The sequence below is a fragment of the Polyergus mexicanus genome, unplaced genomic scaffold (assembly GCF_030449975.1).
Source record: "Polyergus mexicanus isolate NDT 795.1 unplaced genomic scaffold, iyPolMexi1.0 SCAF_1, whole genome shotgun sequence".
NCBI classification, from domain to species: Eukaryota; Metazoa; Arthropoda; class Insecta; order Hymenoptera; family Formicidae; genus Polyergus; species Polyergus mexicanus.
Genome location: NW_027223321.1, coordinates 2,117,221 through 2,142,096, shown reverse-complemented (window position 1 = coordinate 2,142,096; position 24,876 = coordinate 2,117,221). Strand labels below are relative to the sequence as shown.

The 24,876-nt window shown below is 31.4% G+C and overlaps 2 protein-coding genes and 1 long non-coding RNA gene across 6 annotated transcripts in view; 2 read left to right on the top strand and 1 right to left on the bottom strand.

The window, feature by feature from the left end:
• LOC138944791 (uncharacterized) overlaps window positions 1–24,876 on the bottom strand; it is a 30,807-nt gene that overhangs the window by 3,455 nt on the left and 2,476 nt on the right. The window contains exon 4 of one of the 2 annotated variants that reach the window (XR_011448875.1): window positions 972–1,089. This is a non-coding gene — a long non-coding RNA (uncharacterized lncRNA). Of the gene's footprint in view, window positions 1–971; window positions 1,090–3,619; window positions 3,746–24,876 lie in introns of those variants that run through there. The other variant, XR_011448878.1, reaches the window with a different exon arrangement.
• On the top strand, window positions 899–9,489 carry Uggt (UDP-glucose-glycoprotein glucosyltransferase). 2 transcript variants are annotated; one of them, XM_070315721.1, is made up of 24 exons: window positions 899–1,124; window positions 1,464–1,680; window positions 1,774–2,012; window positions 2,091–2,273; window positions 2,359–2,531; window positions 2,630–2,825; window positions 3,022–3,235; window positions 3,325–3,545; window positions 3,625–3,846; window positions 3,924–4,279; window positions 4,380–4,623; window positions 4,705–4,896; window positions 4,975–5,233; window positions 5,328–5,439; window positions 5,552–5,737; window positions 5,833–6,039; window positions 6,115–6,507; window positions 6,636–6,650; window positions 7,041–7,215; window positions 7,340–7,522; window positions 7,606–7,881; window positions 8,004–8,120; window positions 8,225–8,363; window positions 8,478–9,489. In XM_070315721.1, exons 2-24 carry the CDS (start codon window positions 1,464–1,466, stop codon window positions 8,513–8,515), a joined length of 4,557 nt encoding a protein of 1,518 aa, XP_070171822.1. In that variant the 5' UTR covers window positions 899–1,124; the 3' UTR covers window positions 8,516–9,489. The 2 variants fall into 2 exon arrangements, with proteins under 2 accessions (XP_070171822.1, XP_070171831.1); XM_070315730.1 differs by lacking the exon at window positions 6,636–6,650.
• LOC138944784 (proton-coupled zinc antiporter SLC30A2) lies at window positions 9,816–23,125 on the top strand. 2 transcript variants are annotated; one of them, XM_070315764.1, is made up of 8 exons: window positions 9,816–9,973; window positions 19,485–19,669; window positions 19,975–20,091; window positions 20,209–20,357; window positions 20,839–20,990; window positions 21,407–21,614; window positions 21,856–22,096; window positions 22,465–23,125. In XM_070315764.1, the coding sequence occupies exons 1-8, from the start codon at window positions 9,909–9,911 to the stop codon at window positions 22,608–22,610; spliced, it is 1,263 nt and encodes a 420-aa protein (XP_070171865.1). In that variant the 5' UTR covers window positions 9,816–9,908; the 3' UTR covers window positions 22,611–23,125. The 2 variants fall into 2 exon arrangements, with proteins under 2 accessions (XP_070171865.1, XP_070171874.1); XM_070315773.1 differs by lacking the exon at window positions 9,816–9,973 and adding an exon at window positions 13,318–13,979 and having other exon boundaries at window positions 22,465–23,123.

Genomic DNA, 24,876 nt, shown 5'->3' with positions numbered 1-24,876 from the left:
CATTGAAAAAAATCACGAAAATAAGAAACGTCTGTCGCGCGGCGATCCTCGTCCTGTTGCACTTCGAATAGTACGTTAAAAGCGCGAAATTAGCGGCGGATGATCGTGAAGTCGCGCTAGTTTGGATCGATCTGAAACGCGAACCGCGTCCCTCTTCGCAGCACGATCACGCGCGGCTTTTTAAAACAGTGTGATAAGCGATCTACTATTAAATAAAATATAATATGGTACATTTTACGTAACATTGGTACATTGTTGTAAATAATAAATAGATTGTACGTTGTATATTACACAATTCGTATATTCGTCTCCTTCTAAGACATATCTTAAGTATTTAAAAATTTATCAATTAATATAACATAATTTATCAAGAGAGTCTCTTCAATATATTTTAGTACGATTATTGTTCATAAAAATTATTAGATAACTCTTGCCATTTATTTACCTATTTACATTCAAATTGTTTTATATATATATATAAAGTGAACTTTAGATATAAATATAAAGTGGACTTTTTGTGTAAATAAATTCTTAAAAATAATTTCGAGCAAGTTCGCTATTCATTAAAACAAATAAATATGTAAAATTGTTTTATACGCAAATATAAATATGTAATTTACTTTTATCTATTTGTACGCAGTGAAGTGCACAATGACTTGGACTGATCTGAATGGATATAGACAGATATCAAGCGAAGACACATGATCTTTCGAGGATGCGTTCAAAAATCTTACCCATAGATAAAGTACTCTTTTATTAACCAATCAGAATGAAAGTAACCAATATTTCTTTATCCTGATTGGTCAATTCAATGTTACTCTATGGGTAAGATTTTTGAACGCATCCTGAGAATGTTGCATCTTTCTGTTTCATCGAAATCCATGATTAATGACAAAAGGTTCGAATGCCACCAGTTATCAGCAACACTGACGATAATATACAATTTGTACACATACATACGCTATACATACGTTTGCCGTATGATAATACGATTGCTCAAAGATCAGCTGCTCGCCGTTCCGGGATATTGCGAGCGTGGCACGTGCACTTCATGGATTGGCTGTAATCATTGATGCATCTTCTTCGTAGCTGAAATAATTTTTTTATAAAACTCGCGGAAAGAGGTACGTAAAAAGAGTCTCATAGCGAGAGCTCGGCGGTTTTGTCAGGTTATCGGCGAGATTAGAGAACACATTGTAATAACATTACTTGTTAATAATTATGGGATGCGGCACTTATGTATTTCATTTGACATCATATATGTCAGATGTGATCGTCACGTGTATCAAAATGTAATTGACGGCGAGTTTCAGTGAAGATTTATCGTGCAAAATTTTATTAACAAAGCGGTTCCTGTTTTTTTTTTTTCATTTAGAAACGTGTTTATTTATTTAAAATCTATCGTTTTATTAATAAATGAGATTGTAATATAATTGCTAACATATTTTTTCTTAATGTTGCAGATGGGGGTGCTCATATTTTTGTATATGCTCTTGTTATGCTCCATTCAACTTGGAGCTGACAAAAAGACTAACAAATATGTGACAACTTTAATAAATGCTAAATGGAATGAGACACCTCTCGTTCTCGAAGCAGCTGAATATCTCAGCGATGAAAATCCAAGTTATTTTTGGAAATTTATCGATGCATATTCCAGAAAAATTAGCGATCTTGTAATAGGTAATTATGCGGTTTTAATTTAATTGATTTGGTGAAGTACATACTCTCAAGATAATTTTTCCTTTTTCAATCTCTGTAACTTTCTCGAAACAGCTACAGAAAAAGACAGTTACGACTTAATTCTGGAACTGGCTAAAAAGTATTTATCTGAATCAGAAATAGCAGTTTTTAAGTTAGGATTGTCTTTACGTATTTATTCCGCACGAGTTGAAATGTTTTCTCAAATGGCTGTGAATAAAAATGTTTCTTTATATGGATGTAACAATGTTGTTAACATCGGTGGAACATTTACTTGTTCTATAAAAGATATAGATAGGTTACTACTAGAACAGGTTGGTAATTTATAATTTTCTCTTGTTTCTACTGATAATTGTTAGGATATATATCATTATGCTCTGTTTACTTTCCAGAATACATGGGGAACTGCAGATACCTATGATGTAGACCATCGATATTTGGATACTTCAGAATCTGATAAAATAATCATACTATATGGTCAGATTGGGACTTCTACATTCATTGATTTCCATGAAAAGCTAAAAAATGTAGCAGAAACAAAGAAGATCAATTATATTCTTCGTCATTATGTGAAGGTAACAATAGAAATAGAAATATGTTATAGACATTTATAACATATTGCAAAATAATTGCATTTTTCATATTAAAACCAATTTACAGGATAGAACAAATAAGAAATTGCGTTTATCAGGCTATGGTGTAGAGTTGCAAATGAAGTCTACAGAATATAAAGCAACAGACGATTCTGATATCAAAGATAACACAGGAAAGAGCTCAGAAGAGGAAAATGATGGCATGGAAGAAACTGAAGGAATCAATTTCATGATTTTAAAGTAAGGTGGTTAGTAAAGATGTAAAGTATTCACTTTTTGTATCTCTCTATATAGCATTTTGCGTTACATTATTATGATATAATATATCATCTTTCTAGAACATTATATCCAGATCAACAAGCCAAACTGGATAAAATACAAATGCATTTATTGGAAAGTAGTCACGAGATCGGAGCTTTCAAGGTATGGCGGTTTCAAGAATTGAGTCATCAGGCAGCTGAAAGGATCATGAATTCTCCTTCTGCGGAAGCACTAAATGTCTTGACTGATATATCGCAAAATTTTCCTATGCAGGTATTTATTTTAAATATCGAATTCTAAATACATGATTTAAAATGATATGATTAAATACACATACACACACACACACACACACACACACACACACACACACACACACATATATATATATATATATATATATATATATATATATATATGATTTAATAGGTAAATAATAATTTATTTATGTTTGTATCTCTCCTCATAGGCGAAATCTCTGATTAGAACTAAAGTGAATAGTGATATGAAGAAGGAAATGAAACTGAATCAGGAAATATTTATGGCAAGTCTAAATATACAACCAACTGACACGGCGCTTTTCATCAATGGCTTATTTTTTGATTTGGAAGCTATTGATGTACTAACTCTTTTAGAATCTTTGAGAAGCGAGTTACGAGTAATGGAAGCTCTTCATAAAATCGGTACGAGAGCTATATATTTGTATATACCAGTTAAATATTTTATTAATATATTACCAAATCAATGATTATATCCTTACGAATTATTATAGGTTTTAGTAACAAAAAAATGAGTAAATTATTAGCACTGGATTTATCTGGAGGCACAGATAATCAAAATTTTGCAATGGATATAAGGGATTCCGCGATCAATTGGATTAACGATATTGAAAATGATTCACGTTACAGTAAATGGTCACGGTCATTAACAGGGTTATTACGACCAACTTTCCCTGGCATGCTCAGAAATATCAGAAGAAATTTGTATAATTTAGTTAGTATTAATTAGTATTAAATTTTAAATTGATAAAAATTAATATTTTGTTTCAAATACTTATCTACCTTTTTTGTAGGTATTAATTATCGATCCTCTAAGCGAAGATTCCATGTCGTTAATAGCTCTAGCGCAATCTCTTTATGCACATTCTGCTCCATTGAGAGTCGGATTTGTCTTCGTGACGAATTATAATACATCTGTAACAGGTTTAACAGATGCTAGTGTTGCAGTTAACAATGCATATCACTATTTTGCAGAAAATAAAAATCCTAAGGAGGCTTTACATTTCTTATCAGAGGTAAAACTTCATATCATTTGATATTTCGATGTCAATATCCATATCAAGAGGGAAGATAAAATTTATTTTTATTTTAGTTAGGAAATTACATCGGACATGGTGCTGACATAGACGATATAAAAAAAGTTATCAGATCCAAAGATTCGTCTGCTAGTATACCTTATATCCTCGGGGAAGAATCTGAATATGACGTGGGACGGCATTTAGCCAGCGATTTCATAAAACGATGTGGTTTCAAGAAATTCCCACAAGCTCTATTGAATGGTGTACCTTTGACGCCCAGTCAGATTAACTACGAATCATACGAGGAAGCAGTACTATCTACTATTATGTTGCAAACACCCACATTGCAAAAAGCGGTATATCGCGGTGAAGTAACGGAAGGGGATGATGTTGTTGATTTTCTCATGAATCAACCATATGTTATGCCACGGTAAATATAACTCTTAATTAATTCTCTATAAGTTAGGTATAATAAATTTATGTTCACTTTTATTACTTATTACTTTTACTCATTTTATTTCGCTTTCTAGCTTGAATGAGCGTATTTTAAAAGTGGACAAAAATGCATGGCTAAATTTAATTGGCACGATTCCTGAAGATGAGGATTATACAAAGTGGAGTTCTCAAGATCTATCGACTTATTTAATGAAGAAAATGCATTACTTCTTCGTACCACGACGCAGTAGCGTGCGTCACTTATATTCCTTTTGGATTGTAGTTGATTTGAGATCCTCGTCTGGTAGACAATTACTACGAGAGGCGCTTGAATATGTAGTATGTGATTTAAAAGTCAAGCTTTATATAATCTCGTATGTATTTTCATAGAAAATATAAAACTCTTATATTTTTCTATAGGAATCAAATACCGATGCACGAATTAGTATTATCATTAATGCGGAAAGTAACGTGAATTCAAAGTCTGATATTAACAAAATTATTCTTGCTACATTAAATGCATTATCACCAGAAAGAGCTATACTTTACACACGTAAAATAATCAGAGAAGATAATGCAGTTCTCATTGCCGATGGTAGTTTTGAGATTGAAGTAAGAAATGTATTTTTGTAAATGATGTATACATATTGTTGGAAATTATTTCGCGTTGATAACTCGAGTTTATTTCAGGACGAATCTGTGGCCGCGCTGTTGAAAAATCAAAATCCAATATTATTGTTACATCAACATTATATTAAAAATGTCTTAAACTTGGAAACTGGAGCAAGAGCAGTTTTGTGCAACGGCCGTATTATTGGCCCCTTGGATAGCGGCGAAGAATTTACAAGTGAAGACTTCTCTTTATTAGAAAGATTTAGCCAAAGTACTTATGGAGATAAACTATTTATAAAATTGATCAAGGACCAAATCTTTAATGAAGATGAATATGGTATGATAATATGATATATACGATATGTATTACTTGTAATATTTTTTTCAATTACCACAATAGAAATAATAAATTGTTTATGATATTTTTCTAGAAGAGGAAAATAACATTACGGATGATATGATTATGAAGATCACTTCACTTTTAGTACCACGTCCTCAAACTCGAAATCGATACGACGTTCCTTTCCATGGGGATGATCACAGGTAAAATAATTTCTAAAATATATATAAATAAAAAATTTAGAATTTATACACAACATATATGAAACTCTGAGTATTGATATTATATGCAAGAATGATTATTTTCATTTTGCAGTGTTATAAAAATTCCAACTGCCGATCCCGATAAAGTGGCCTTCAACTTTATCGCCATTGTAGATCCGGTTTCACGTGGTGCTCAAAAATTAGGCCCAATATTAAAAACAGTACAGCAAGCTTTAAATTGTAATATAAAAGTATTCTTGAATTGCTTGGATAAGAATAGCGATATGCCGTTGAAAAGGTAAAGTAATATATTTTGTTTTCCTCATAATTCTTTTTCTTGAATTAGGATGATATATATTTTTTTATAATATATTCTTTCGTTTCATTCGCCAGCTTTTATCGATTTGTGCTTGAACCTGAGCTACAATTCACAACCGAAGGAGATATCAGTGGCTTTATTGCGAAGTTCACAAAACTTCCCACTTCTTCATTATTAACGCAATATATTCACGCTCCTGAAAATTGGCTAGTAGAAGTAGTCCGTAGTGTTTATGATCTAGATAACATTAAGCTGGATAATGTTGCAATCGGCGTACATAGGTAAAAGAATTGAAATACACACAATGTGATCTTCTTATACCAATTTCGTTAACTTTTATATGTATATTGTTTTAGTGAATTTGAATTGGAATATTTGCTACTCGAAGGCCATTGTTTCGAAGCAGTAATGGGAAATCCACCGAGAGGTCTTCAATTCACATTAGGCACCGAGAAACAACCCGTGATGGTTGACACTATAGTAATGGCGAATTTGGGATACTTCCAGCTCAAGGCAAATCCTGGCGAATGGGTACTACGACTTCGACAGGGAAGATCCGCGGAAATATACGACTTTACCACAGTCGACGGACAGGATGCTATTCAAAACGGCAATGATGTGAAAGTTCTGATAAGTTCTCTAAGAAGCCACGTGCTAAAAATCAAGGTATCCAAGAAGCCCGACAAGGCGGGAGTCGATCTCTTATCGGACGACGAGAAGGATTCCGGATTGTGGAATTCCATTTCTAGGTATGTCCAACTCATTCGAACTATTTTTATATTCCACATTTCCTAATGTTAGGTGTTAGTATATAATGCATAGCATGGTATTCTCGGTTATCTTTGAACTTAACTTTTATTTGTTCTCTCTTTTTTAGCATTGCCAAATTTTGGTAAGCTTCTCATTATGTAGTTAAGTACATCTATCATTTTCTATAAATACATATAAATAAGTATCAAATAACAAGAGATCCAGGATAAAATACATCTGCATTACAAAAACGAACATATCTGTGGCTTGAAATTATAATATTTGATTAATCAATGATCTTAATATACTTACTTTATTATATTAATTCATTTATATTAGCTTTAATTCCAAGTCACCAATATGTAATCTTGTCTTCCACCTGCTGTCCTATTAATTAACTTAAAATATCATTCTCTCCTTTGATAATGTAGCCCATATTAATTTAAATATCTAATCGCGATTGATATCAAATAGCTAAACTATTACTAATATTTGATACGTCTTATATGTTTTGATGTACTTTCAAAACTAGGACATTTACTGCAGACGAAAGTGAAGACCAAGATGAGAAGTTAAATATCTTCTCTCTTGCTTCTGGCCACTTATACGAAAGATTCCTGAAGATCATGATGCTAAGTGTTATTAAACACACCAAGACGCCGGTGAAGTTCTGGTTCTTAAAGAATTATCTATCACCGACTGTAAAAGTAAGTGACTATGATATATAGCAGAGTGAAACATGTATATTATTTTCTAAATAATGCTAGTTATGAAAATAATTTAAAATTATACATATAAATAAATAATATTAAAATTTTTTTTATGATGTAGGATTTTTTGCCACATATGGCTAAAGAATATGGTTTTGAATACGAACTTGTGCAATACAAATGGCCTCGTTGGCTTCATCAACAAACCGAGAAACAAAGAACTATTTGGGGATACAAGATCTTATTCCTCGACGTATTGTTCCCGTTGAACGTTAAAAAAATAATATTTGTCGACGCTGATCAGGTATACATAATATAAGCAATTTAAAATGTAACGATATAGATATTAGTTGTGTAAAATTACTTTATGTAATTATTTTTATACAGGTGGTAAGAGCAGATTTGAAGGAGTTAGCAAATTTGGATCTCGGCGGCGCGCCATATGCATATACGCCGTTTTGTGATAGTAGAACTGAAATGGATGGATTTCGGTTTTGGAAACAAGGATATTGGAGAAATCACTTGCAGGGAAGAACTTATCACATCAGCGCATTATATGTGGTGGATCTCAAACGGTTCCGTCGCATCGCAGCCGGAGATAGGTTACGAGGACAATATCAAGCGTTGAGTCAAGATCCAAACAGCTTGTCAAATCTTGATCAGGCTCGTAAAATAAATGTTTTTAGTACTTATAAAGATATAGGGAAAAAATAATAGATTATATTTTTTGTTAATTATCTCAAGATTTTTTTTTTTTTTTTTTAATAATCGATAATCAATTTTAGGATCTCCCAAATAATATGATACATCAAGTGGCCATCAAGACATTACCACAGGAGTGGTTGTGGTGTGAAACATGGTGTGATGATGCATCTAAACGATATGCTAAAACCATAGATTTAGTATGTATTTTTATTTATATGTATATCATGATAATGAATTATAATATTCTGATTATAATATTCACTCTCCTTCCCAAAACAAAATTTATCTTTTTTGTTTTTAGTGTAATAATCCAATGACTAAAGAAGCCAAATTACAAGCAGCCATGCGTATTTTGCCCGAATGGGTGGGTTATGACGAAGAAATTAAAGCTCTACAGCAGAAAATAGAAAATGCAAACAGACAAACGGAAAAAGATAGCGGTAAGTTTACACACATACACATATTGTGTCTGTATATATATGTGTATATATATATATATATATATATATGTGTGTATTTTTTGACGAAATTTTTACGTTTGCTCTTTATTGCAGAAATTGTCGATGATGTCTCGAAACATGAAGAATTGTAAATTAAATTTATATAAAATTTATGAAAAAATTTTATAAAATTCTATAGAAAAAAATTCTAAAATAAGAAATTTCCGTTTGCAGTAGATTAATAAGTATTAATAACAGTTTTCATATTTCACTTTTGTAATTGATATTTGGCACTTTATGTGTAAATACTTGCCATCAATATTCGTAAACTTTTAGAAATAACAATATAATTGGAAACCGAAGGGGTTTTTGTTACTTTTGTTCTTATTAGGCCAATATTTTGCATAATCATAAACTATGGTTTTTAAAAAATTCCTTGTTATAATGAATAAGACTATTACTTCTTCAAGAAAAGTTTATTCGCTTCAGAAGCGAAAATCGGTAAAGTTCAATAATTGATAATTGTTGAGGGTATACAGTATTCCTTCAGTTATTTATGAATGTTCAGTTCATGTTATTAAACCAATGTGATTTATAATTGTCTACTATATTAGCTATAAGGAATAAACTTGTAACATTTGTAAAATATCTTTGATATTTTCCTTTTATATAATAGATATAAGGAAAGAAAAAATATAAAGCAACAAAAATAGACTTTTAATAGTTAGTAGATATATTATGTGCGACATATATAGGAATAAATTTATTCGTAGATAATATTCACGACATCGTAAAAAATATTCGATCCCATTATTAATGATGAGTTTTTACGAGATACCGTACATTTTTCGATACGGTTCATTTCATACGCTAATGATGATTGTGTTTTTTGAGGGAATTTTGGTCACGGCGACGAAGCGAATCAGAGCGAAACGAGCGAAGAAAATCGAAAAACATTCCCGTTGATAATCCGATAATTCTCGATCTCGATCATGTCGATGTGAAAACGATAGAATCACAATTCGACAACCGTTTGAAATAATTTTGTCTTATCGTTCATGATCATGCGATCGAAGATCAAGTGTATGTTGTTGGCGCAAAATAAACTAATTTTTCGCAATAAGAACTTATTCTATATCATATTTGTCCTGATTTTCTGGATTGATGAAATTGGAACAACGCAGATCTATAATTTTGCATCATCTGCATTAAATCAGAGAAGCGCCTTTGTTAAACGGACAGAAGATAATCGAACGGACACCGATCCGGGTCATCGTCATGTCTTGCGCGCGCTTCGTCCTCCTCTCGCTCGCGTTCATAATATTTATATGTAAACACGTCAGGAGAGAGCCAAGCCGCACGCACATCTAATGACATCTCCCGACGCATCGTAACCCACGCGCTGTCGCGGATTTGCCGCTGATCAACTTAGCTTCTCTCGGCTTGGCCTCTGTCAATAGTCCGCGCGCCCGCATCGTTCACGTTCCTCCTCGCCAACGATTGACGATTCGCGATCCACTTCGTAACTCATAACTTCAGGGCGATATGGAAAATAGCGGAAACAGCTTTGTGAAACAAGAGACCGCCGAGCGAAACAACAAAGCCAATGAGTAAGTCACGCTTCGATAATAGTATATTGTGTTATTATTGTTATTACACAACAGAGAGAATCTCGATTAATTTCTCTCACTTGGCAAAACTTTACATGAGCTTCATAGACAAGTTTGTCGAGTATTTGACAATCATGCACATAGAATATATATTTGTTTTTTTTTTGTAAATATGTTGTTTATGATAAAATAATATATAATATTTTAATTTAAACAAATATATTAAGTTTAAATTCAAATAATTTAATAACATTCGTTAAGATCGCGATCCTTAACATCCGTTAAAACAACTAAATAGGAGAAAACATAAATATTTAAATTAATTCTTTTATGTGTATGATTGTGTATGTTGTGAAATCGAAATTTAATTTTACAGAAAAGGGAGTCTTGATAGAATAAAATTAATAAATTCTTTCATATTATAAAGTTTTTTTTACGATATCGGAAATACTCTAATAATTCATCTAAAATTGAGACTCGATCAGTTATGGAATATCGACCAAACATCTTCTTGGCAAAAAATAGAAATATATGATAAATAGAAAACAATTTTGTTTGTTGGCTAATTGTCGTCAGGAACTTGTTAATATTTAATATTTACAATAATTTCACATAGCTTCAGACTAACATTATAATCATTACACTATCATAATATAACATTACAATCATAATACAAACGTAATATATTATATTTAAAAAATTTTAATTGCGTACTAAATTGTGTGCAACGTCAGGGACATGCCAATCATTAAATATTCTATGAACATTTTATAGCGTTTTTTATTGCATGATCGTGTTTATATATTTATTTTGTGAGAGACAAAGGGCGGGGAGAGAAAGAGAGGTCATTCTTTGAAAAATATTATTATTTCTTTCTGATTGACACTTCGACATTTTTCACGGTTCCGTATAAATTTAAAAAAATACAGCTCCAAGTATCCAATTGTGTTGCACGGAACCCTACCCCAATCTCGCGATATACTGTCGAAAGAATTACAAAACATTGTCGCACTAGTCGAAACCCGGTAGTTCTTGTTTCAGCACCGGAATGTTGGACACCGCGAAAATGGATTTGGGCTGCATCAACGACGAGTAAATAATAAATTTAATATATTATACTCTTTCTTTCTCTTCTATCTTCTTTTTCAAAAATTCTTTACAATTTAAAAAAAAATTAATGTTACGTTCTTTCACTTCCTCATGTTTGTGAAATTTTAATTTTATTCCGATAAATAATTCCAATTTAATTTCAAACAACTAATAAAGATTTTAATCTAATAATGCTTTTATTATTCATTTATTTCATTATTAATAATGCTTCAATTAAATAATCACGTGCCGCAATTTCAAAATATATAAATTTGTTTATTTGAAGATTTGTTCAAGTATGATCGAAATTAAAATTTCCGCATTATATTGTGTTGACTTTCATCTCTATCGCGTTTAAACACTTATCGATAATTTAAACTACCTTGACTTTATATGATAAGAGAACAATTATTAAAACAATTTAAACATATACCTTTAGAGCTTATTTGATAAAGCTTAATAATCTCATATACATTAGTGTTTTTCCAATTATTTCAAAACATGTATTTGCACATATATAATTGTCGATTATGATATGAAACCATCTGTATTCGAAAAATATACTGAATGCATAATTTTTAATATTTCGTATTTATATCATGCGTATTTAGAACTGCGGTTATTTAATTTTTATGTCATATTTAAAATATGCGGATATATTTCATATAAATTTCCATATAATAAAATTAAAAAAAAATTAATTATATAATTAAAACTTATAAGAACTTAAAAGAATATTTTTAATAGCATTAGTTTTATTTTAATTTAACTTACTATTATCTCTCTTAATTTAATTTAATCTAAATTATTAATGAAAAGAAAGGAACGTACAAGGAATTGTGCTGCCTTGTTTTTTAAAATTTTATTTTGGACTCTCTTTTCTCTCTCTTTTTCATATAAATATAGATGTTTCATATAAATATAGATGTTACATCGATATTCATATATTTCAGAAGATGTTTCAGAAGAGGAGCAATTGTACATGCTGGCGTAACATGTAGCATATAATACATTCGTACAAAAAACATATATATGTATTTTTTAAGAATATGTTTGTAATATTTAAACTCTATCTATTTACCCGCTCGTTTATTTATGTAAATTTGTTGTTTATTCTTTTCTTCGTGTAATTGTATCTTTTTTAAAAACTTGAAAATCTTCTTATATTGAAATCTTTATCGAAAAAATGCCAAAATTTTTCCATCTGGATTTCTGTATCATCTCGTAAGACTTAGTTCATCTCATAAGATTAGTTTATCATCATTGATAAAAAAATTTCTCGTGGTGCTTGGACGTTCGTTTTGAGAATTTTAAAATCAGTTCTTTAGAGATGGATTGCGCTAATCAGAGCATCAGCTGTTAAAATTTAGCGCGTTTGCATCCCATTCAGGAGATACTCCGCTCCGTAAGCCGCTTCCTCGAGCAATCAGCACGCATACAACAATCTCTGAATCGATGTATTGTTGTTCGTGCAGCACGTGCGTCAGCAGTGCCTCTCTTCCTGGACGTAGAAAGTTACGTGGCGAACGTTTCCCGTTCGTTTCACGTTCGCCATTCGTTCAGTCTCGATCCGCGATCCACGGCATGATCGGTAATCGGCGAGTTGTCTCGTTCACTAGAGATTTAATGGGATTAATCTCTCCTGTTTTACGATTACCATATATCATCGGTAATCTCTTGTAGAGAGAAATACATCACCGAGCTTTAAGCGAAGATTGATCTGTTTAAAAAATCGTGAAAAAAAAGATATTGCACAAGACTGAACGAGCAATTTTTTGAAAAACCCGGTTCCAAATATCTCGAGTTCAAAATTCTCGAATGAACGTGATAAGACAAGTAGTCGGAAATAATCGATTATTGTTGAAGACGAGAAAGACGAATGACAATCGATCGCACGTGCTCGCCGATAAATCGCACGAGTAATTCGCGAGGTTCTTAAATCTATCGCGGATCTAAGATTCGTTTATTAATATACAGATGACGAACGTAGATTCAAGAAACATTAAATTAAAAAATTCGCGTTTCGAAATGTATCAAAGTGTATTAAGTGTGTTAAGTGTGTCTTATTTCAAACTTCGAGATTACTTTTAAAGGTTTCAAAGACTGAACAGCATATAGAAGAAGAGAATGACCTTCATCTAAAGAGCAGTTATTTTTTTTAACCATGTGTAATATTTTCAAATTCAAATTATTTTTTCAAACGAGACCTTATAGGCATTTAATGTTATAAGCTATTGAAACATTTTACATATCTCGAATTTCAAGTGTAGGACGAACTCTCGATTATGACGAGACATATCTTCATTAAACGGAGACAGAAAAAACTGACAGAGACAGAAAAAGAGCAGAGATAGAAAGGAAGCGAGAGAGGGACATCATTGAGTGGGAGGAAGTTTGCGATAAGGACAGACTAACTGAGAGGAAAAATAGAGAGATCGAGAAGGAAGAAATACAAGAAAGAGAGAGAGAGAGAGAGAAACAGAGATGGAGTGAGAGGTCTCTCGATATTAATCGTTTTATCTGTTGGACGAAGGGGCCTAAGCCGGACGTGGGTCCTCTTCCAACGAAAGACACGGATATGTCGTGGCTGGACTCTCGTTGTTCGCATTTGACGAGTGACACGTGTTTACCGCTCGCGTCTTTACGATCCGGGAGACGACAACACAATAACGTTACAAGACTTTGCTGATTACGCACATAGTTTCACTCCACGTCGCCATCGCCTCCACCCGCGTTTCTTCTCATCTTTCTTTTTTCTGGCGTCTGGCATTCACGATTCGACAAAACAGCGGATTGTCCGAGGAAGAATTGTGCCATTTCATCGCGCGATCATTGGTTGCAGACCGCGAGCTTACTGGATCCGCGATCTCTTCATTTCTGTCAAAGTTCCGATCATGGACGACGAAAAGATCAAGCTGTGAGTTTTCCTTGCGTATTCCCCTCGTTACTTTCGCGGCGCGTGACAGGCGAGAGACGCGGTTTCACGAAATCATTGAAATAATCGTTGCCAAAACAAAGAAATCTGCGCGAGATCGGCAAAAATTTCGCGAGATTGCGAAGTAATTTCGAAAGACCGTTATTATTTCCGGAATGTGGTTTATAAATATTATTTATGCAATATTTCGATTCACTCTATTTCGGAGCTGTATGTGATATCTGTGAACATGTTTTGATTAGTCACGTGTCTAATTGTTCTCACGGTGATTCGTGAATTAATTTTTGAGATTTTTAAAAGAAAATTTAAAAAAATTTCCCTGTTAGAATTTTGTGAGTGGAGTGAAATCGATTGGTGTATTTTGGAAAATCAATCGTACAATTGATCTCTTCAGCTATATCCCACGTATTCCACGTTTCGATTCATTCATCTTTTTTTAAATATATGATATTTTATTACACGGTTATATTCTCGAGAGGCACTCTCTCCTGCGAAACCATATACATATAGCAGACAGAAAATATAAAAATATATAGAACATGATCGTTAGTTGGAATCTATTGGAAAATAATGTTCTGCGAGGGAAATTTGAGAAATTATGTGCCTGCAAGTGTGTCCGTTAATCATTGCAGTTTTTTGATAAAACGTTGTCTACGATGATTCACAAGCATCGCATGAAAAGTCTCAGACAATTTCCTTATTTATATCCAAAGCAGAAGTTGTCTTACATGGAAAAAGAGATCAAAGAATTATTTTCGAATTATCAACAGACAGGCGAAAATTACAATATGCTTTATTGTTTTCAGATCTTGTGTATTTGTGAAGTATATATTATTACATCATACCGAATACAGTATTGCGCAGCAGAGTTTCTTGGACAATCCGATAGAAATACCCAAGAGTATCTCGTTATCGGGGAAAGATTATGAAAAATGTTCTTACCGTTTGTCGCGATAGCAATAGCAGCGCCATACGTATAATCGTTAACGAGTCATCATTCGACGAAGACTCACCTATTGACGTGTTGTCGACACGAGAAAGCTTCTCCCTTCGATTTCTCTTTCCCGGGCAATGTCTCTTCGCGGATTAAAAAGCCTCGGAAAATACCGGCGCGCTGATTGCCAAAATTACCGCAATTACCGTGTGCACGCGGCATGCAATACAGTTCTGTCCAAATAACAAGGCCGCGAGAAATTCCCCTTCACTTTGCCGCACGCGCGACAAGATCTCTAACATAATGCGAGGTCGTGCAACCAGTTTAACGAGAATTAATAAAAAGAAAAGAAAAAAAAACATACGATTCTTTCCGTTAAATCTGGTCGAGCGTAGCCGTTGGGACAAATTCTCTCGCGCGTAAAAATAACAGATCAGATATTTCCCAAAGATTGTTTATGTTCGATCCGAGATAACACGTGCAATTTTTTATATAGAATTTTATTTGGTAGAAGGCGAGATTATTTTTTTTACGTAATATCTTCTTTTAAGTTGATCTTTATACGAAGTTCGTTTCGTGCGCGAAAAAGTTTCTCTTATGAAATAAAATTCCGATTAGGAAATCGTAGACGAGGACGATCATCTCGTTTCGCGTTCTGCCCATGGTCACTTTCGTGGAATTTGTTTGTTGTTCCATTTTCTGGTTTTCTCCGCAAGATCAAGATGTTTTTTTTTTTTAAGACATACCGTATATATCGAACTTAGATAAAATTACGACACTATTTATGTCGTAAACCGTAAAGCATAGTTTAGGAATTATTCATTATTTATGCGAAGATGAAAAGAGAAAGGAGCGCATGTTTTAATGATCTTCGCGCTTCGTTTTTATTCGTTACAGAGTATTTCCTATAATATTCATGGACGTCGGAATAACGGGACCGGTTTTGAGTGACCCGAAAACATTGCTTTAGCGTTTGTGAGCCTTCAAAACGTAGCCTTGAAATACTTTTTGATATTCATGTCTTTCATCGATCCGTTTACACATAGCAATCTGCGTAAAGCATGAATGGGCTTGTATTCATTCATTTATTAAATAATTTGAAATAAAATAAAAATATATGCTAGATTGATTAAGAAGCAGTTCTTTAGAAATATATTAAAAACAAATTATAAGCGATCTTTTACAGTAATAGGTAATATCAATAATCAGTAATAGGTATGTGTGATAAAGTGATGAGTTGTTGACTTAATCGAGTCATATGACAAATTCATCAGACAGTAGTATCCGATAAACAGATAATCTTGTCGGACTATCCTCTTTAAAGATTTGCTGAGATCAGTTGTCAATCGGTTATGGGTTACGGGATGAATGATCATTTAAAATGATTATGCGATTCTGAGACGATCGCGGTTTAATTGCGTTCGCGGTTCTCAGATAAGATTTCTCTTTCTCGTCAGAACGTGCTGTCTGTAAAACAGCATTCACGCCAGAAATTTTTTTGATCGGTAATTATCGATATTATATATCGCGCGTATTACATGTTATGAAAATATAAAAAAATCTCTAATCTATACAAAATTGTTGGTGCAATTACATTATATTGTCCACTCAGCGAAATTTGTTTTCTTTCAATTTTACGAGCTAATTCATCTTTGTCGAACATACCCGTCCAGTTAAGTCGATATGTGTTTTATTTCATGTTAAGTACCAAGTGAGTACCGGCATTTGCAAAGCGAATATTTTTACAGTTATAACGATTATGTTTTGTCGCCGGGAGGATGTATCCACGTGATCGTAATTATGCGATTCTGAGACGATCATAAGCGCCACAACGGGAAATGCATTCGCATCTCTCGAATTTTTCAGAATAATTAGTTAGAGAGTTCAAAAAGATACTCCTTTCATCTTAATTAATGTATTTTTGATAATTCTTATGGTTTTTGCATTAAGTGCATTTAATTAACAATCCTATTTTCATTAAAATTGTTATTGTCTAGTTTCCGTTTCTGAATTTTTTAAATTTCATTAAATACTATGAAATTTTTTAAAATTGGAAAATTAATAATTTTATAGAATTTCTGTCGTACTAGCTTATGTCACTCTTCATCAACTATTTTTCGACTTTCTATAAAACATCTTGTCGACGCCCATGAGAGCGATTCTCTCTCTTCTCGTATTATTACAGTATAATTAATACGAAACTAATATAGTGTCGGATATAACAACGATGGTGATGCATGGAGCGAATCGATTTAATCCACCTGGTTCATCCAGGGGCTTGCGGTAATAATCCATATAAATCATTCAACTGTTTGCACAGTACGTTTCAAGTGAACAATCTGAAGGGAGATAATTCTTATTTTATTAGATAAATTTTAAAATAAATGCCAATTTTTTTAATATGGCAATCGCTGCGAAAGAGAATGAGAGAGAGATATTATCTGTGTCTCCTTGTTAACAACAAAATAATCGATCTTGGGAAATTGATAAATTCGATATAAGAAAGATTGATTTTATTTAAAAGATAGTAAACGATGAAATTTCCGTATAGTTGTAAAGCCGTTTACAATCACTTTCGCATTTCGCATTGATCGACGAGCATATAGGAGAAAATAAGATAAACGAATGGCGGGGGGGGGGGGGCGGTAGGGGCGAGCGTATTTTAAGGGAAACTTTTATCGAGATGTATCCTTCGCAATTCTCAAGATAAATATATCGTCCTTGCATTACCCTTGTGCATCTCTTGTAAACTCAAGAGCTTCTAAGATCATCTTGATTTAGCGATGGAAGCCATCCACGTAAAGATCTGGTCATGGTGTAATTAGTTCTCGGTTAGTCTAATGGAAGGACAAATCCTCGAGATCGGATAGCGTGGCCTCCATGGAGACCAAGGCTATTCCGTTAAAAGAATACAAATATTGTGCAGATTTAATTCAAATCAGGGCGCGAACAAAAATTGAAATTAGTAATTCGCGGTATGATGAGAATTATAAGTCTCATGTTTTAATGACTCAATTTCGTTATGAAAAAAAAATAGGAGGATTAATTATTACAATTCACAGATCAATTTTACAATATCTAAAAACTCCACATTATTAATTGAAATATAAACGTATATTATATATATACACACATCATATATATGTGTATACGATAATATTTTATATAAAGTTTTAAATTAAACTCTGTAGATGCGTTAAATTATTTAATTTAAAAATTAAATATATATGTGTATCTCTCTGTTTCAGAGAGAGAAAGAGAGATAGATTCAGATTTGACTTTATTTATCTTTTTCGTGCATTTTCAATATAATAATGCACATAATAACACGAAGCATTGTCTTTATCGATAATTTTCAATCGTGTGGTTTTGCACACGGCATTGTCCGTCATCGTTGAATCATTACCAGTGATAGGGGAATGTATGTGTACGAGAGATACATATATTTGTGTATATACGGCATCATCTCGATATCTAGTTGATAGATAATGGTACTCTGTAGAACGCGATAAGGACTGTAACCCGTATTTAATATCATGTTACCGTGCGTGTATAACATTGTCAACAATATATATTATAAATTTAAGCGTTTTCATCATATTCGTTATGAAATTAATTATGATAGAATGTTGTTTAATTAAGATACAATGAAAATATATTCCTACCATAATATTAACGTATATATCGACATATCTTCATTTCTTTATCTTACTTCTTTTTCTTATAAGTATTAATTATAAGAATATATTATTATAATAAGAAATATATTTGTAGATTTTGTGAAAAAAAATCACTTAACATTTCAATAAAAAAACTTATGTTATATAAGTTTAATTAATAAAGTTGCGCACGTGGATCGTAGATTTTCAATAAATCTTTGCAGATTCTCATCAGGAAACAAAATGTTGTTTTTTTTTTCATAAATGTTTATATCATTTCTCTTTATCACGTAGGTAAGTGTGTATACAAGTCGTATTTATATATAAATTTTATCTAAGATAATATAAGAGAGAAAGAGAGAGAAAGAGAACCATAGGATATCAGAGATAATTAAGAAATCGACGTGATTCTAAATCGTAATTCGTTGATCGGCGAATTAACTGTCATCGAAATCATTTCAGTGTATATTGGAAAAAAAAATTCAATAAAATAGATGCCTGAAATGACACAAAATGATGCCTGAAAGACGAAAAACTAGCTTTATCTATTAAGAAAGAATGATTCAACACAAATATTAGACTTTTTCTCTATATCCTTAGCAGCAATTTGTATGCAATTATTCAACAAATACGTAATCACTTTTTTTCGTTACATAACATGAGAAAGGATGGGCAACATTCACGCGACAATATCGGAAGAAAAAAGTAAAACAATAATCCCTTTAATAAATAAGAAATCATAATCAAAAGCGTTTCGTTTAACAATTGAAAGCGTTAAAGTAAGTGACGTGTTTATAACAAACTGAAATATTTTTTCTGTAAAACCATTTACATTTCTAATATTTAAATACGGAACAAAATATGAAATAAGAGCGAATTTTCAATGGATTACAGGTTCAAGGATAAAGCGATTTATGGCTACGGTACGAGCATCCCGCCAAACAATAATGAAGACGAGGAGAATGAAATGTCGCCGCGGAAGGTGATCTTTTGTGTTCATGGAAAATTATCAGGCTGTTGTACTGTGGTGAAGAGTTCTATTGATGATAATACAGTTACAGACTATCAGCAAAATCAGAGTATGTTTTAAGTATATTTTATTTGACAAATAGTTGTGCGACGATATATTTAAAAAAATAGAAAATTATTAGAACAAGAAAAATAATAATAATTAATATTTATAAAAAAAATATTGATTTAATTGATTTTTTTAATGTATGTAGAGAAATTTGGATCTATAATGCGCGCTTTAAAAATTTGTAGTATAATATATATTTTGTAAAATAATTGTGATATTTAATAATTATGTATGAGTTTTAAATTTTTGAACTATTTTCTCGAATAAATATTATTCACTATCCTTTTCCTCTTTTTATATTTTCAGTATCCCTGGAAGATCATTGTCACAGGGAGAGAACCGAGGAGATTGATAAGAAGGCCCGAAAGAAGTTGTTGATCGCCAGTGTGCTCTGCGTCATTTTCATGATAGCAGAAATCGTCGGTAATATAAAATAAAATTCCTGATGACCTTATCAAAGCACAAAGAAATATTTTGTAGAATTTATTTACGAAGGCAGGCGTTTAATTTTGTCGTTTATTCGCGAACTTCTCTCCTTAGGCGGAGTATTATCGAATAGTTTGGCGATAGCGACCGATGCTGCACATTTGTTGACTGACTTTGCATCATTTATGATATCTCTCTTTTCTATCTGGGTGGCGGGCAGACCAGCCACCAGGAAAATGCCTTTCGGTTGGTATCGCGCAGAAGTAAGTAGTACATGTATAATACATAGTCTTACATAGTAAATATTAATAAAAAACGACAAATTTATATTAATATATATTATATATGCAATATTATATAATTATGTTAATGTTCTTTTTTATATACATATAACAAATTTAATTTAAAAAAATGTGATAATATTAACGATAAATAAAAATCATGAACTTAATATAAATAGAGATTAATAATAATCAGGCGTATGTGTTAAAAATGTGCTCCATTATTGCTAATGTACTCCGTTATTGTTAATCTCTATCTGAATTAATTTCATTATCTTAAAAGAGAGATATTGAAAATATATACTTCATACACTATCGCATATATTAAAATCATTTTAATATAATCTAACAATATATTCATGATATGTTTATATATATGTTTATATATATATATTTTTTTTTTGCAAAAATAATAGATTATTATTATATAAAAATTAATAAATTTTGTTGTATGTTAATTCAGGTTATCGGCGCGTTAACTTCGGTCTTGTTAATATGGGTAGTCACTGGTATTTTATTTTACCTTGCGATTGAAAGGATCGTTCACAAAGATTTCAAGTTGGATGCGACAGTGATGCTAATCACATCTGCAGTTGGTGTTGCGGTAAATCTAGTGTTAGTGATACCCCTATTAACGATAATATTTATTTAATGCTTTGCACGGTTTTGCGGCAGCTTTCACTACGTATAATATAATTCATAATATCGTTTGTTTCCAAAATTTCAATAACAATCGGAATTATAATGCGCATAATGCAATGTCAATCGAATAATTCTCTAAGCGATCATCTGTGATGGCAGTCAGAGAATTATAATATAAATCTGTCATTTTTAATAAGAAATTTATGCTTTAAGAATTAATTGAGACAATAGTTGACAGAATTATGTGCCTGCTATTTAATTTAAAAGATTAATTAAAAATGTACGCATATTTAAATGCAGTGTATCAATTTTAGTAGAATTTTCGAAACTGCACTTGCATTTTTTCTTCTTAAAAAGAGATGTATAAAATAAACAATCTGACATTGTAGAATGGGCCTGTCGTTGCATCAACATGGCCATAATCACGGTGGACACGATCACGGTGGAAACAATGACGTGGAAAATATGCTCGATGATAATCTCAAAGGGGAACATTCGAAAAGAAATATTAATGTGCGCGCCGCCTTCATTCATGTTTTGGGCGATTTTATTCAAAGTGTGGGAGTATTCATTGCTGCATTAATTATTTATTTTAAGGTATCAAACTTTCATTAATGTAATTTATTATGAATTACACACATATTTTCATAATTTTTATTTAGAAATATTAAAGATATAATCTTAAAAGCTCCTATTATTACATCTATTATATTTATTTTTTACTTTTAAAAAGTTAAATAGATATATATGTGTGTGTAATTCGATGAGTAAATTTAAATGTTGTACAATGTTCTCTTTTTTAAAATACTATTATGTAAAACATCAATTTAAATTTCAGCCAACGTGGAGCATAGTCGATCCAATATGCACGTTTCTTTTCTCGATATTAGTTATTCTCACTACCGTGGCGATTATTAAGGACGTAGTTAACGTCCTGATGGAAGGAATTCCTAAGGGTTTTGAATATTCCCAAGTGGAAAACACGTTCATGCAAATAGATGGAGTTGTTAAAGTCCATAATCTTAGAATTTGGGCTCTCTCGCTCGATAAGACCGCCTTGTCGGCGCATCTCGCTATAAGTACGCTCTCATCCAAAAATATAATCCAATATATATATATATATATATATATATATATATATATTTCTTATTTATGCATTTCACTTATGCAACCCAATTACTCTTGAGTCTTAAAATAACGTATGTTGTCAAGGGACGTTAGAAGTTAACATGTACACTCTTGACAGATCTTTTAATAGATCTTTAAGTTTATTTTTTAGTATACCTTTAAATTTCTATATTTTCTGACTTAGAGAGAAATTTATAAATTTTATAAATTCTTCCTAACAATATATACGCATAATTAAGAATATTATTTGTGTCCATTTCATATGTTATTTCATGCCACTTATCTCTTATTAAAATAATGTGATGTGTCTTATTTGCAGAACCTGGTGCGAGCCCCCAAAACATCTTATGCACTGCCACGCGAAATATCCACGACAAATACAAATTCTTCGAAATGACGCTACAGATAGAGGAATTTAACGAACGAATGGAAAATTGTAAACAATGCAAAGCGCTAGCGCAATAAGTCGCCACCGTTATAATTATACGTAGTGTAGTCGTGATATAAGAGATACGCGGCGTGCATCGAAGTTAATTTTAAAAGTCTCGTATCGTTACGACAATTCATCGAATAAGAACGATGAAATGATTGTCTTACGCGCGAAGGCAGCATATACGTGCGTTATATTGAACTTTTATTATTTTTCTTTCTTTTTTCTTTTTTGGTCTTTTAGCTTCGTGAACAAATACACGAACTCAGTCAACAACATTCGTATAACGTGTTACGTTTAGATGTGAATAGTCCTTTTGTTATTTGATTTATGTAATTTGATTTATGTATTATAAGTAGTTCTATATAAGCTAAGCTGTATCCCTTAATTATCATAATTGCAACAATTATAACAAATATTATAATTGTTCCTCGCATTATAAATAACCGTGTTAATTATTTCCAAGATGAATATTGTGATTAATATTAGTTTAAGAATGACATTTATATCTCAGTAAATGTTACCAGTAAATCGTTCATAAAGAATCATTGTATATACAGAAACATAGAAAAAATATAGATGAAATAAGAGATTTATTCTGTTAAATAAACTCAAACTCTCTGATTGTATAATTTGTAATATAGACAGATGAGTGTCTACATATCAAATTTCTATAATCTTTGCAGGATATTTTGTATAATACAAAATATATATTCTTTTATATTTGATATCAAAATAATCAATGTAAACGCGTATACATTTTGAAATTCTGTAATTTATTTTCAAAACTATATTTTCGATCACTATAAAAAGAATTTTCATACTCCGATTTCATATCTGTTGTGTTAGTTCACTTGAAACCACTCGACTAGTTTCGCTCTTTTTTATTATTTTCTTTAAAATCATTATAGAGATACAAATACGTGTAAAAATTACTATTCCTTATTTATTTGTCACGTATACGTACACATTAGACAAAAATAAAATTATAAATAAATTTATATACGATACATAAGTTAGACTAGATTAGAATTCTTATGAAATACATTCCTCACAATTCTTGAAATAAATCTATGAAAGAATCTCAGATCACATATGAAATTCCTCTAAGAAATATATTTACAATTTTTCTTTTATATATGTCTGTATGTATGCGCGTGCATGCGGGCTTAAAAAATTAAATTTTATAATAATTTAATAAAATATACGCGACTTAGTATAGATTAATCGATAAACTAGTTCAATTAGGACCAAAAAATGTATAAAAAAAGAAATTCGTTGCTTTTTGTTATCATCTTGTAAAACATCTTATTATTTTATACAAGACATAGTGAATTGCTGTGAGTAAATCACGTGAATAATTTTTTGCAAAGAAAAAACTATAGTAATAATTAGTAATAACTATTGTCTTTCTTTTAGAAATACTAATTTTACAAGAAAGATATATATTATTTTAAATTTATAAGACTATCTGCATGTTTCTTACGTATTGACTTTCGATTGTGTTTGTTGACCAAATACTCATCAATGACCTTAGAATTTACATACATAACATTACGTACTTATAAATAATAACTTTGAATACCGATAGCGTTATCAGTCTTCGGTAGTCTCTTCGAGTGATAATATTGCGCGATTATACAGATATTCTTTTGGCATTAGCAATTCTTAATGATAATGAATTAACTGCAGCTAATCGTTGCAAAGAAATACTTCAGTCGGTATATATTATCCACATACAAAGCAAACTATACTAGAAAAATTAAAGCAATTACATTATTAAATCATATTATTATAATAATAATGTGTATGAAGTGGAACAACTTGATAAGGTAAATTTTATAAATCCGTATAAAATATATATTAATCTCTTTTAATTAATTAATTATTTCAATTTAATTCATATAGTTTATAGTATAGTAATTTTTAATTATATTAAATACGAGAAACTATAAAAATATTATACTCTACCAGTCGCGTAAGAATATTATTGTGAGTACTATCTTCAATACATAATATCGAAATAATTTGTTTTAGATACGCCAATTCGTTGCTAATAATAAAAGAGAAGAATGGAAAGAAAAAATTATGGATGTTGAACATAAGTTAAAGATACGTTGGTCTCAAATTACGCGCCAGCAATACTATTCTGCAATATTTTTATGATCAGATAAAAATAATTAATCAAACATAAATGATCATTTAATCGAATCAACAAAAGATGGCAATTGTTTTATACATTTATTTATATTACGAATTGATTTTCATATTTCTTTTTTCTACTCTTATTTTTAATTACTA

Excerpts from the sequence above, each read along its gene's own strand:
- Uggt (XM_070315721.1), top strand. The coding sequence starts at position 1,464 with ATGGGGGTGCTCATATTTTTGTATATGCTCTTGTTATGCTCCATTCAA. Across the intron at positions 2,826-3,021 it reads CGCAAAATTTTCCTATGCAG|GCGAAATCTCTGATTAGAAC; the intron begins GTATTTATTTTA and ends CTCTCCTCATAG. Across the intron at positions 8,364-8,477 it reads ACAAACGGAAAAAGATAGCG|AAATTGTCGATGATGTCTCG; the intron begins GTAAGTTTACAC and ends TCTTTATTGCAG.
- LOC138944784 (XM_070315764.1), top strand. The coding sequence starts at position 9,909 with ATGGAAAATAGCGGAAACAGCTTTGTGAAACAAGAGACCGCCGAGCGA. Across the intron at positions 21,615-21,855 it reads CATTAATTATTTATTTTAAG|CCAACGTGGAGCATAGTCGA; the intron begins GTATCAAACTTT and ends TTTAAATTTCAG. Across the intron at positions 22,097-22,464 it reads GTCGGCGCATCTCGCTATAA|AACCTGGTGCGAGCCCCCAA; the intron begins GTACGCTCTCAT and ends TCTTATTTGCAG.